We start from the raw sequence: 14,840 nt of genomic DNA on the forward strand, positions 1-14,840 counted from the left end.
TCTTGCTCAGCAAATATTGGAAAGCAAAACTGCAATAGCAGTTTATCATTATGATTTTCAAGGGAAGCAGTATTAATATCTCACAGCTCACGCTTCACTCGCTCTAACTTCTCCGAAGAAATTAAATTAGGAGGCCGCTGAAGTGAGAGACAGAGAGCATAGTGAGGATGAGAGATGGGGGGGCTTTGCTATCAAATGTAAAAATCAGTAGGCTCACCCTCCAGTGCCTGTTGAAATATTATGAGCTAAAGTGGGAAATGGGATTTAAAAGAGGAAGAAAGGATGGAGGATGTTGAGTCGCTTATGAGGGAGGAGAAAATAGAAAGTGTATCCTCAGCAGACATCACAGCCACTTCCAAACCATAGCAGCACCTCTGGAAATGCATTAGAAGTGTCACGGCTGTATTTATGGAGGAGTGGCTGCACTTATCAGGTGAGAACTATTTATCAGGGTTTAAAAAAAAATCTTTAAAACGTCAGTAATTAGGATTATTGAATGATATTTACAGCTAGCCAGAATGAGAGACTGAATTTCACTTTTAAAAACCACCCACAAAATGTTTTCCTTTTTTCCCATATAATTAGTGATAAAAACATGCATGAAAATGTACATCCTTCACATTTTAGCTGGTAAAAGTAAATATAGTGGGTTGCATATCTCAACAGTTTTCATGGTAACAGTATTCATTGAAGGGGCGCTTTGATCTTACTTTTAAATTGAACTGCATTTAATTAGAGATGGCAAAAAGAAGGAAGTTGTGATTGCTGTATAATCTTGTAGAGGGTTTTGAACTCCTTTCAGAGTACACATCATTAAACTCAAACATGGCTATGTCAGAATGTCTGCCCTAATCACTGTATAGTGCACTATATAGTGCATTATACAGTGATTACGCCATTTTGAATGAGTGTCTGAACGTCTAGTGGATAAAGCAGTGGACTGGAGTGTTTCTCATGTGCAAAGGCACTTTTCCCACAATGCAACTTGAAAAGTAGAGATCATCGATGGTAACTAGAAAAGCAGATATATCCCTGATTGCTTTGCAGGAGCTCACCTTGCAAAGTATCATGGGATTTGTTTTTGCGGTGGTAAATAAAGATGGCGTGTGCACCTTTCGGGGAAGCAGAGTTACGTGACCAACGGGCAGCGATAAGTAGTGACCATCTGTCCGAATGGTCAGTTCACAGAATTCAACATTAAGTCCATTATATATCGCTCGCTCTATAAAATGATTGAAGGATTTAGGGGTTATGGCAGAAGTTCGGACACAGCCCATCTGTTTCAATCTTAACATGCAGCACAATGAAGTATTTATCTTTTGCCCTCCACATCAGATTTTTTAAATAGTTTATTCTTTTTATAGTAAAACGATTGGTTTTTCACACCTGTCACAAAAGTAACTGCAACCTTAAATGTCTATATTTTTTTTTCTCAGTGGCATTGCTGATGTTTAGTGGTACTCATAGAGATGCATTTCAAATAATCTTCCTACTGAATCAGGTAAGCTACCAAGCACTTGATTTGTGGATACAAGGAATAGGATGACAAGAGAAGGACTGCTATCAAACCAGTTGTCCAACCCTGTTTGTGATGCTGGTATGCTTGTATTTATGTCCTGCTTTTTGGGATGGTTGGAGTAGACTCTGGGCCGGACACACCCACACACTTAGACTTAGCTGCGTTTAAAGATATTCTGTAAACAGAATAAAATGTGGACTTGGATGAAAGAGAGAACCTAGTTAAAGGTGGTTTTGTGACATGATTCATTTGCAAAAGATAATTTTTAAAAACTCGGAATAATAAAAATACTGTATCTATTTCTCCATACAAAACAAATACATTTAAAGAAAGACCTATGGAGATATACATTAAGAGTAAATGCAAAAAGCTTATTTGTGCTTGACTGCATAGAGAAACACTGCTTATCAAAGCTGCTGCAAAGGGCAAATAGAAACTTCAATACTGAAGATAAACTCCTGAGCTTTGAGAAGTTGCATTAATGCCAGTATTGACAACAGATCTGCAAAAAAAATTCCTTAAGGATGAATTTATTTTTGACACAGGAGATGGCAAGTCCCATCCCACTTTAATCATCACTCATCTCAATCTGACACTTCCACAGTTTCCTTCTTTTATACACTGCATAAAGCTGTTTGAAGCACCCATTTCCCTAGGCACAGCCTGTAGTGTGTTTTCATTAGCTTTTCTTGTGAGGTAATAACCTTACTTTTAAACTTTAACACCCCATTACAGAGCCTCGGGTTTCATGCATCATAAAAGAACTGTTATGTGAATCTTTGCTATTCAGGGGCAGACTTCCTCTGAGAGAAAACATGTTTATGTAGTTTAATTTTCATTTTGGTAAGAAACATTGCTCTTTTGCTTCCAGACAAGGTAGACATTAAAAAGTATTAAGAATTATTACACATTAAGCTAAGGGATGCAATTGTACCTATAAGAGTCGACAGATAATATGCTGGTAGCTTTCTGTCTCTTTTGTTTGATTGGGCTGGATGAACAAAGTCTGATTCTTTTCCCCTGACAACTGCTTTATATTGTTATTAATATTACTTTAACCACAGCCTGTTTCCACAATTGCAGTGATAAATTACTTAATATTAACAAGGAATATTAAGGACAATACCAAGACTAAGATCTTAGAAATGGATGAGGCACAAAAAAATTTAGATTTTTTGTACATTTTGTACATTTATATTTAGGTTGCATATAGCAATTACATTGCTTAGAATAGGTACTATGATTTAAGGTGGCCGAGAAGTGCTAAAGCAGTTAAATTTAGTTCAGTTTATTTACATAGCGGCAATTAACAGCTTATGTCATTAAAGTTCAGTTCAATCAGATCATACAGCCAAATGCAGTTTTTTTTTTTTATGCATAAACAACTTCAAACACAAGTGTGAGACTTGTAAATACACAAATTATACTAACACACAAACACATGCAAAGTAAAAATGCTGTTAAAGTCACACGAAATAGGGAGCAAAAAATTGCAAATGCAATGTAAATACAAAACCCACTGCAAACATAAATTATGCTAACACACAAGCATATCTAAAGTAAAAGTGCTGCAAGTACCAAAAACAGCTGCAAGTCAAGAAAGGCTTCACTCAAGCTTGGGATAGTAGTACCCCAGAAGACTAGGGGGGAGACACATTGCACACAATGAGTTTAATATTTAACTGTGTTTCTTTTTGCTTACTGAGACAAAGGCCTTTTCTCAATTCACAAGAATGAGAAAATGACTAGTGTTCTTGCCAACTACATTCTCCAAGAGCATGCAGAACAAATCTGTATCAATCGGAACAGAAGCGAGATCACCACATTCAAAGCTCGTCTGGACCTGAATGTCACGTCCTGTTATTAATAGTCTCTAGATAATAATAAATTCTGACTTTTTTCCATTTAGTGGGGAATGATGATTAACAGAGTCAGATAAACGTAATTCAAATTGTTGTTATGCCAAATAAACTGCCATCAGAGCTCTCTGGCTGTGCAGACGAGCTGTTGCAGACAGGCTAACTTTAGCCCTGTCTGCGGTAAACCCTGGGGGTCCCCTGGTTGCCATGGTCCTCTCAACATTGTAACTTTTTTTCTTTTAACTTGCAAACTAAATCAGTAATTTGGCCATATACTGAAACTTAAAAGTATAATGTTCTCAAATTTAGTTCAAAAGTGCTAAAACTTACTTTTGTAGAACTGTAATGGCAGCATGTGTAGCCCCATAAATAGTCAGGTAATTGTTTTTACTTAAATGTGTCACTCTATATTTGTTTACCATATTGTTTTTGATTATTTTTACTTATGATTTGACATTTGCTGGCTATTTGAGTGCACACATTTGGTGGAATTATTTTGCCTTTTTTTTGTTTGGTTTACTTTGAACTAACTTTCTTTTGTGTTGCCAGTTCCTGTAATGCTGCATGTGGGCTTGGCTGGGCCAGTGAAGCAGGGGTCCCAGCTGCAAATAATCCCAGTGCCACTTAACTGGACTCTTCTACTTATTTTAGAAGAGGTGTGGCAAAGTTTAGGTTTTTCCATTTTGTTAGGTTTTTGTTGTATTTAAAGTTACTTGAATTATTTTCTCTCAGTTCGCTGATTTTGTATTGCATAGAATAGTCTGCTCTTTTTGTTGTAGTTTTGTCCAGATAAATTTGTCCTATATCTAATAACATGCTATACACATTTCATTTCAAATATGTCATTATGATGATTACTAAACTGATGATTTCTCACAAACGTGATTTCTTTGTTATCTCCCCTTGTACCTGTTAGCGCGGCGTGAAAAACACCAGATACCGCACTAGCGCTTGATCAACAGCCGATACCGCAACGTGATGTCACAAACCGATAGGTTGCAGTAGTGTTCTTTGAGAAACATGGATGTTCCCGGTAAAGCACATTTAAAAGAAATTAACCTTAGTTAAAAACACTTATCATATATTGAACAGTATGTAATAATTTCATATTTAAAGTACTTTCAGAAGTTTTAATTCTGAATATGACCGGACTTCTTCTTAAAAGTTAACTAAAGAAGCTTCATGACAGTTTCAATTTACCTCACTTAGATTTTCTTTAGAGCTAGCTTTGTTGTTTTTATTTAGCAAGGATTAAAAAAAGTAGTTTTTTAAATATTTTTACATAATTATAAATCCTAAAAGAACTTGTTATTATTGTGAATATTATTGACAAATAGTATCTGACTTAGAACCTGCATTAATAGTGCAAACTTATTCATCCCAATTTTTTAAATGGCTCACAGAGTGAGTTTTACTAAACTTAACATAAATAACAGCAAAACAAAAACATTTTTGTAAACGTATATATCACTTATATATTTTTTCATTGTCATTGTGACAATGGACTTCACAAAGCTTTCTGCTCCTGTCAAGAGGCAGAAAGGGGATTTGCCAATTAGTTTAAATATTAGAATATTTATGAATGATTGACACACTAGTAGAACAGTTTCTAAAAATCACAAGGCCAATAGGTGACGCAAAAAGTGGAAAACACTCAGTAGTATATGCAGGGATGATGCTGGGAAAATGGAGAACAGGAGCGATGTGGAATTATGGATTATGACCATCAAACACCAAAGTTAAGACTGAATTTATGCTTTTGTCTTCATGAAATGAGCCTCATTATTTCCCTGTATTGGGTGGTTGAATGAACTTAGCTGATAGAGTGGTGATACTGTTAAGCTATACTGTCTTTACTGCACATGCCCCGCTAGAGTAAGCCTGAACATTAGGTACAACTTGGGGAATCTCATGCTGCTCTAGACATGAAGCTGCTTCGGTGGCTGCACATGTCCCCATATAAGAATCCACTACTGGCACTAATACTATTAGAAAGTGCAGAGTTTGGGTTTTAATTTGAAAGGTTGCTTGTGTGGCTAAGACAATAATGTTGCATTAGTGTAGCTGTATGTGTTTTTCATTTAAAGCATCTATTTATTGTATTTTCATTTAGCTGCCTATTGTTGAAATTGGACATTTTGTATGTATTTTGATAGGTTTTGTTTGACAAATGTTCAGATTCCCTTCAACAAGTTTGAATGTGTATTGTATTTGAGTACTCCTTAGCTAATAATGGTCCTTAGGTAAGTTGTCAAATTTTCCTGAAATGTAAAATTTGGCTTTTTGTGTGTGTGTGTGTGTGTGTGTGTGTGTGTGTCTGCTGTTAATGCATAGAAATAGGTTGTCAGTAGCTTAATAACAACACAATTAAGTACTCTACCTTGAGACAAGACCCACTGGTTAAGTTTGACATGGTACAACACAGAACGTAGACTCCAGTGTTGGACAAGAGGATAGCCAGACACCTCGCTGTAGTTCACCATACCTGTAGGATAGAAAACAATGCAAACATGTAAAAATGGATACCAGAAGTATATTTTTGCAAGATTTAAAGTAAGTTTTATAGCCTGGATGCCATTCCAAACTTAGTCCCGCCCACAACGTTTGAGGTCGGGAAGTTCGGTCTGGCATTGCTCAATAGTAGCGCGAGTATGCTCGCACAATATCTGGTGGGCCGATCAAATTGTCAGGGCAGGCTTTATAAGATGATGGACAGATGATCAACAGTAACGTAATCAACCACGTCACCAAAGCGCGCTTGGGTGACAACAACAATGGCTGCCGTTGGAGAGTTGAGGTGAGTAGATTCTGCTATTAGGTCTGTTCTAGAAGATATCGACAGCAAAATAATTTTAAAAGAGGAACAGAGAAACGCGATCAAGGCTCATCTTATTCTAGGCGTGCAACTGCACGCTTTGATTTTTGTTGACAACAACTATGCGTCACTTAAAGCTACAGTGTGTAATTTTCAGTGACATCTAACGTCCAGACTGCAGACTGCAGCAACATGAACATCCCCCCCCCACAGCTTCTCCCCCCCAACAGTACGGCGAGCGTTACGGGACAAAATGTCTTCCACGACATCCGCATCACCTACCTTCTCAAGTGATGAGGTTTGTTTACATAGATCATTTTACAGATAGTATTTATAAGTATCTATAGTAGTATTTAGTATCTATTGTTCAGTACCGTCTCAGTTCATCTCTCTCAACTTGCCGTAGTTACTTTAGAGCGTAATGGGCGATCTCGCAATCGCTAGTTTGTTGGCTCTGCCTTTCTGACTGTATATTCCTGTAATTATTACACACTGTAGCTTTAACATACGTCACGCACTCCATTGCTCTTATTGGTTGTAGGTCTATCCAATTGAGTGCAGAGGCATTTTTTACCTGGTTCGTTCGAAACACGCCCCATAATCACAGCTCTATGGAGCAGTATCAGACTCATATTCTGACTAGAATTGAGTAGGACTAAGTCAGGCTATAAGTTTTACCCCCATGGGTAAATTCTGAAGAAGAAGAAGAAAAAAAAAGATTCTAAGCTTCACAATTATGTTATATTTACTCTTCAATAGTGGGGGAAGATTTAGATCAAAGGTTGGAGGCATATTTTCATTCTGGTTTACATTACACGATACAAATGGGGGAGGGCTGTACTATACTAAATACTATATTAGATGACATGAGACAGAAGCACGGATAATGTCAGTGTTAGATCAAAGGGGTATTAGATAGAGAGTTTCTCATCTACATGAGAGACTATAAAGACAGAACATGACTAAATCAAAATAACATCTATAACATCTGACGTAGATGAGTGAATAGATGGCAAGTGTGTAATGTTAAATAGACAAAAAGCTCATCTCATTCAAAGATTCAGGGCACTATACCTTTGAACCTTTCATATATTGTCATGTTAGAACCGCAAACTTACTAACATACCATTTTTTAGTTTATTTAAGCAAATATTAATGAATAGCTTTAAGTATAAAAAATAGAATCATGCCTTGTATGGTAGTTAATCCCTAAAATAGATTATTTGTAGAATCTTCTGCCTGCATTGACAGCAACATGCCTCTTAAAGGGCCACAGTCATATCCAACGATAACAAATGTCTTTTTGTTATCAAGCTTGAAGGTATAATAGACAATTATCTTTCAGCTTTGACTTCTAAGAGGATCATCTTATCTGTTGGTTAAATGCAAAGCTTTATGATCTCCTCACCAAATGGAATTGTGTTTCATAGTTTTCACTTGCTGTGCACACATAAGAAGTGTTTATGTATCCAGTGAACTTTGGTTTTTAACATTCATTGTAGCCTCATTGCTCTGATAATAGACTTTTAAAATGTAAATAAGTACTGCTAAGTTATTCTTTGGTTGATAAGGACAGACCATGAAAGGAGATGTTCAGGAGGGCAATGGGCTAGTGCACACACATTTGATAGAGTAGATATTCCCCCTGAGGATCGTTAGAGCAGGTGGGTTGATCTGGTTCATATGCAATTATAAAAAAATTGACTTGGGTGTTTCTTACCTATCTTTCAGGAAAACTGTTCATCAAACTTATGGGCATTTGAGCATACACCATAAAAAGATAACCTGACCAGAGGCTTGATTTTTTTGCTTGTGATCATGAGTCAAATAAAATATAATAAAACAAAGCATCTACTAGCAGAGGTGTAAAAAGAACGCTTTTTTCCAACTGTGATAAAGCACAAAGAAAAACATTTAATGCAAACAGTAGTAAGACATGAATAGTGCATCCTTTTATTTTTGCATTCTTGCATATGCTTGTACACGATAAACATGTTTTTGGTTAACAGCTTGTCACCCCTCAGGCACATCTCCACTGCCAAAATGGCCATCTTGGCTGAAAGGTCTCCTAGCATGGCATATCAGTTTCCAAGGGCAACCATGTCCTTGACGTTTCCATTTCTTTGTATTGTTTAATTAGCTAACTACACTTACCTACTAAACTTCTTCACATGTTTATCTCTAAACTGTAACAATGTGACTTTCCTGTACTTCATCACAAAGTTTATTCATATTTAAGGCACAACTGTATTTATACGGAGGTGGATGTCAGGGTTCTTGCTGGCGTACTTCAGCGTTGCTGGCCGTAACGCTAAAAAAAGTCACGTTTATGCTGAAAAATAGACCAATACGCTTATACAAAGTAAGCATAATGGTCTTTGATTGGCATCTGGGCTTTCTCCCAAGCACATTTCAGCACAGACTATGGTTAAACTGAAACAAAAAATGACTATGGAACTATTCCGATAACCTTAGTTTTAATGAGCGTAACAGTCGCAGAAAACAGTGTCTTTAAAATTAATGCAAATTTCCACATATACAAGAGGAAAGAGCTGTGGAAATGTGAAACTTGCACTGTTAAGACTAACATCAGCTCACCAAGGCAGGTGAAATGCTGCAGCCCAGGCAGCAGAGAGCCAAAGGGTCAATTCCACCAATACCCTGACTTTTAATGAGTGTAACTTCCACAGAAACTGACACTACACACACTAGAAACCCGTACAACATAGACCAAGGTTTAAAAGAACAAACTAGATGATAATTGAACTAAATGCAAAGGCATGTCAACATTAAGAGAACCATTATAACTGAAGCTGGTCTACCGCATAAAATTCCTGAGTCACATCGAAGTTTGTAGTTTTATCAAATACATTTTTATTCAAACATGATTATAATGAAAGTCTTAAATGGTACAATAGTCTATGGTACAATAAATAATCTAGCCTTTGACTTTCACCTTAGTGCACTGAATTGGTTTAATCAATACCTATTTGGTGGTAGGCTTTTACTTCATTGTTTTAATATTTTGTTTTATTGCTCTTTTTTGCTTTTTTGGTAAGAGGAAATTCTAAAACTGACATTGTATTACCAAATCTGGATAAGACTGCAGACAGCAAAAATTAATGGTCCATGATTATGTGGAGGCGTTAAGAGCTGCTGCACATCACTCCCTAATGAGATGTTAAAGACTAAAAACAAAGCTAAACACGAAAAAGCATGGAAATATTCTCCAGCAAGCTATAAATGCTTAAAAGGGTGAACTTTAATCTGTTTCATGTTTCGTTTCAGAATGAAAATTTTATTCTTTTTGCAACAGAAAATTATTAGTAGTTTAATTTTCTTAGTGCAGGGATTAGAAAGTTTAATCATAATGCTAAAGTATACTGATTAGCATCCTATTTATTTTCAGTGAAAGCGTTTCTGGAGGGAATAAAATCACAGACTTTGTAAAGCTTATTTGCATAATTCATTTTGTCCTGTATCGTGAGTCCTAATTTTGCTAAAAAAAAAAAAAATCGTTGTATTCTGTGAAGCTATATCACCACGTAAATACCTCAAAACAACAATATGAAATACGTTGGCATATATCTTATGTTGCTTTAACACAGTATTTCTTTTACAGCCTTGTAAATTATCTGTATTGATTTTGTCTCATTTAACAATATTCTTGCCGCCAAAATCAATAATACCCATTTCTTCAGCCTGAAGTAGCCATCTGTGTATAAATGTTTTTCATTTTGATGCACAGCTCAGCCCTCAGATGTTATACATGCTCTGCGCTGCTTTGACCAATGACCTTTTAAAATCAAAGTCAGCGGTGTATGAAACACATCCCACAATGTCAGATGACAGGAACAATTGACCCTAATCATTAATGACAGAAGGAGAGAACTAGAAGTTTTTGAGAACTTTAACTGACAAATCCGCCTTTACTAAGATTCAAAATAGTAGAACTGGACCAAACGTGAAGGGAAAAGATGAAACCTGTATTATGATGATAGCTGGAAAAAGGGAAAAATATTCCAATGCACCATTTATGGTATGGCTTAGCGAATAATGTTGTCAGGTCCAGGAACAGACCTTTAACGTCACTTTTATCAAACCATAAGCACAGCAGCAGAGTATAAATCATGTAGTCTCCCATGGCAACTGACAGCCGTGTCATGCTGCAGCATTGGGATTACGGCCATATATCACTCTGACTGCCCCCACCGTGTTCAGAACCACATCCAGAAGGGATCTGAATGATGCTGGTGGTAGACAGCCGTCCTCCAACCACAGAAATGAAAGAGGGGATGGAGAAAACACATGAAAGGAAGTAAAAGATAAGAACTTTGTGTGTGTGTTTCAAAGATTTTTCTGGGTGTGTGTGAGTGAGATAAATTGATGCATGAGAGCTTTAAAGGTACATGTACCGTATGAAAGTGAAAGGGAGACGAATGATGATGAATAAAGAAAAAGAAGTCTGCCATTTTCAGCAGTGGGTGCTGGCTTGTAGGAGTGTCACAAAAATAAAGATGTATCAGTAGCCAGCAGAATGAGGAAGGATGTAATGTAGTACTTTATATTTTGGTCCAAAAGATTTCATGAATATGGTCACTTTTTGTCAGCTTATCCAAAAGACTGTATTGGATTATTATTCAGATTATTCATATTATTATTATTAATTCTACTTTCTTTAAAAAAATAAAATAAAATAGGACAATTCGAATTTGTACAAATCCGATGATACAGTTTACTGTTTCCTTACAGCAAGAAGGTTGGGAGATTGAATCCTGGCCTTGGATGATTCTGCATCTCTGTAAACTACCATCTACCAGAAGCCCCAAAATCTGCAGATAAATGAAATAGTCTTTGTGAAATTGCCCTTAGTGTTAAATCTGTGTAAGGGGGGTTGTTTCACCAGTGTGTCTCTTTGTGCATTATAATGAAAGGTAAACCTACTCAGAGGATACAGAAGCTCTTGCTCAATGACTCAAGAGATGGGCACCAGCAACCAAGAACCATTTATTGTTAAGTTGATCTACAAGATGGAAAGATAGAATTAACCATTACTAAAATATCATTATACTGATGGGCTTCTTTGGAAATATATTTACAGGTGATTAATATCTGCAAACCAGAGGACTCTAGATCTAGAAACAACATTGGATCTGCTAATAAAATAGCTCTATTGATCTCATAGCTCTCTATTGACGAGTTTCAGAATTTAGTGAGGACTGATAGATGGATTGTTCGAGGTCCGCCCTCCTTTTGAACCGTTTCACTCAAGATATCCCCAAAAAATCATCACACCATATAGTGGATATGTTTATACAGTGCTGCGATGTGAACAAACAAAATTACAATGACTGTTTTAATAGGATTGAGAGTAGAATCAGTAGTTGGGATTCATATCCTCTTATATTTAGATGAAAATTTTCTTCATCCCTGTCTCAGATCAGTCTTGCTATTATTTCAGATGGTCAAGATCTTAACAATATTCAGACAGTTAAAGAAAAATGAGCTCAAGGCTTGCATCAGAGCAAGCATTGTGTTTGCGGAGTAATGTTGGCAAACACAATGCAGCTGACTGCTGGCTGCTCTCTTCAAAGCATTTTTTCACCTTAACACTATACTCAGAATCAGTTTGCCCAGTTTTAACTCATGTATTATTTATGCCTTTATAAGAAAACCCATTCATATTCGAGTATATTTCCATAGCCATAACAGATAGTTTCACATTCAAAAGGATAACAGCTGTTCAAGCAATATATATGGAAGAAAATACCCTCTCCCAAAAACTGTGGGTAATTGAGGTTAAGAAAAAGGAAAACATGCAACCTGCTTTGCTGCTGGCTTTGTTATTTTTTCACTGTACCTGGGAACTGTCAAATCTGAATGTTTTCCTTGCAGTTAAAGCTTTTAGGCACTGGCAGAAATGAAAGGAAGGATTTTCATGATGAATATTGTGGAAGTTATGCTTCCTAAAAATGAACCCAGGCGTAAATTCAATTGCCCCTTCATGAGCTCCAGCCAATCAACGCAGCTGCTAGGCCTCACGTTAGCCTATCATCATTCAACACTCTAGATTTAAAGTCCAAATCAACAGACCTTCCAGCTCTCCAGCCGAACAGCAACACTCTTACGCCCTTCTCCATACTTTTCTCACTAGACTTCCTTCATTCTCCAACCTTCATTACATAGCAAGCATCAGACTCTTGGGGGAAAGACATCCATAACCTAGATCCTCCAGCTCATCCAGATCAATTTCCTTCAGTACTGACCTCTTCCCCTGGGGTCTTAGTGCAAAACACTAATTTTCATGTCAATAAAACCTTCCTATTGTATCTTTTCATCATGTCAGTCTACCTAGGTTAAAATACACTTAAGCATGATAGTTTTTTTGTTTTGTTTGTTTTTTTAAAATGGGTATGACAGGTGAAAAAAAATAAAAAATAAGGAAACATACACGTAATCTGAACATTTCTGACCAGTACTGTTTCAAATAAGTGTTATTTTCCATTTTTTTAGGCAATAACTCCCAAATAGTTTTGTTTTAGGATTCATTTCACTAGTTAAATCTATTTGATGTGAAACTACCCACATCTAGTGACATAATGAAATAGTTAGAGAATAAAAATTTCAGTGAAAATGAGGTAGTATATTTCATTTGTTATATATCTAACATCTCTGAGTAAGATTTGATTACAAATTACATTTTTTGTACTTTTTAACAAGAGAGTATTGTAGAAAGGGCTTTTGTGGGGCTTGTTAATTTTCAGGAAAGAACTTTACAAGTGTTTTAAAGTATTTCTTTAAAGGAGTTGCAATATCTATTTTTTTATTCTTACATCAGCTATGACAGGGATTCTAATGTTGAACTCGTTATAAGCTTGTCTAAGAAATGCGAGGCTGAAAGGACCTCATTAGGACAAAGAGCTGATATGTACTCATTCAAGAAATGATTGACTCAGGGGGACAAGCTTATAATTAAAGAATCAGTTATTAACATGAACCTCGGAAAGCGTGTATAATTAACTCAGACACTTATGTAAAGGTTTAGATTACTGCTCTAAGTCGAATGGAAGTTGGAGGAATTCTGTTAACACTGCAGCTAAGGAGCAGTATGCTTCTCTCTGGAAGATAAACAAGTTTCTAACAGACACAAATCAGATGTGAAGATGCATTGAAACCGAGTAACAGTTTCTTTGTAAGAGTGCTCAGAAAATCCAGCATTTGGCAGAAGCCTGACACCACCGATGAACTTGATGAATAAGGCTCTAAATGTGATGTTCCTGCATTGACCTCACCTTCAGCTGCACACATTTATCCCCTCTTATGGGAAATGGCTCCCCGGACCAGTAGAGATCTTCACCAGCACAGAGAAAGTGAAAGCGCACCACTACATCACCTCCCCATCGCCGCCTCCTTTAGTAAAAATGAATAACAAGCCCCAAACATATACAGTAGCACAGCATATTCTTCTTCTTACTGAAAGGCCTTGTCTCCCTTTTTGCCCTGGGGTGCTCTGCTCTCATTGTCTGACAGAATGATTAATTTGACTGAACTTCACTTTGCAAACATCCCAAGTTCACTTTCTCTCCCAGTACAGCTGCTGCCCGGGACTCTAAGAGAAGCAGCAATTTTAGGGCTTTGCCCCAAAAGACAGCTGATTCTTTTTGCAGAAATGGAAAGCGTAAAAAATGTGTCATCAAAACCATACTGTGAAAAAGATAAAGGCACGGAATAAATAAGGATCATTTTCTTTTAAGTGGCTGAACAGACAGAACAAATATGGCTGTCAGAACATCGCCATGCCTCTTACTGTACCTCTTCGCAATTCAGCATCTTCTCTCCAAGTCCATTCAATAATCACCAAGGTGATTTTTTCCCCTCTTCTTGGAGCTATTTCTATTCTCAAACATTTGTACCTTAGTAAGTTAAGTTCTTTGACATGTTGAATAATTAAAGTAACAGGAACGTGTCAAACAGATCACTGCTTTAAGAGTTTTTCCAACAGAAACAGCAATGCCTGTCAAACATGCCTTTAGAAACCATCAAACTATTTGAGTAAAAAGGCTAAACAAATTTAAATGTTGTAGTTTCTCCAGAAGAGAGTTGGCTTTCACTGATTTACCTTTCTTGTATTGCATCTATAAATATAATTTTGAGCATTTATAACACAGTTTCATGTGCTGCAAGTTAGAGCTTTTGCTTAAAGCTTTTGACAATTTGAAAACACTATGAATCACAGATGCTATGAGATCAAATATGCTTACATATATTTTTAAAGTAACATTTCTTGCTTCTAGTTTCTGATTTTTGATAGAATAATAATAAACAAACTGTCATCATAATGTTTCACATTCCTCTTAGCGGTTATGGATAAATCAATATCATGAGAAGCTTCAGGCTGTTTCTATTTGGAGCCTGATGCTTCAAATGTGTCAAGTTTACCAGCGTAACATGTTTTTCCACCAGCAGCTACAGATGGTTAAATTGTCACCTTTGAGTTCACTTGAAAACAAAATGTTGACAACTTGACATACAGAGCTAAGCAATGCAAATGCTACAGGTTACAACAATAAACCTGAACAGTTATTATTCGTAAATATAACAGATATAGGATCAAGCTATGTTTTTTTCTTCTTAGCCCTGTCCTGAG

At 36.5% G+C, this 14,840-nt stretch overlaps 1 protein-coding gene across 6 annotated transcripts in view; it reads right to left on the reverse strand.

The window, feature by feature from the left end:
• astn1 (astrotactin 1) overlaps window positions 1-14,840 on the reverse strand; it is a 486,347-nt gene that overhangs the window by 199,549 nt on the left and 271,958 nt on the right. For all 6 annotated transcript variants that reach the window (XM_038300459.1, XM_038300458.1, XM_038300457.1 and 3 more), the window contains one exon: window positions 5,759-5,863. In XM_038300459.1, the coding sequence (XP_038156387.1) occupies window positions 5,759-5,863 (105 nt within the window). The remainder of the gene's footprint in view (window positions 1-5,758; window positions 5,864-14,840) is intronic.

Source organism: Cyprinodon tularosa, unplaced genomic scaffold, assembly GCF_016077235.1.
Source record: "Cyprinodon tularosa strain WSP-4 unplaced genomic scaffold, ASM1607723v1 ctg45, whole genome shotgun sequence".
Lineage (NCBI taxonomy): Eukaryota > Metazoa > Chordata > Actinopteri > Cyprinodontiformes > Cyprinodontidae > Cyprinodon > Cyprinodon tularosa.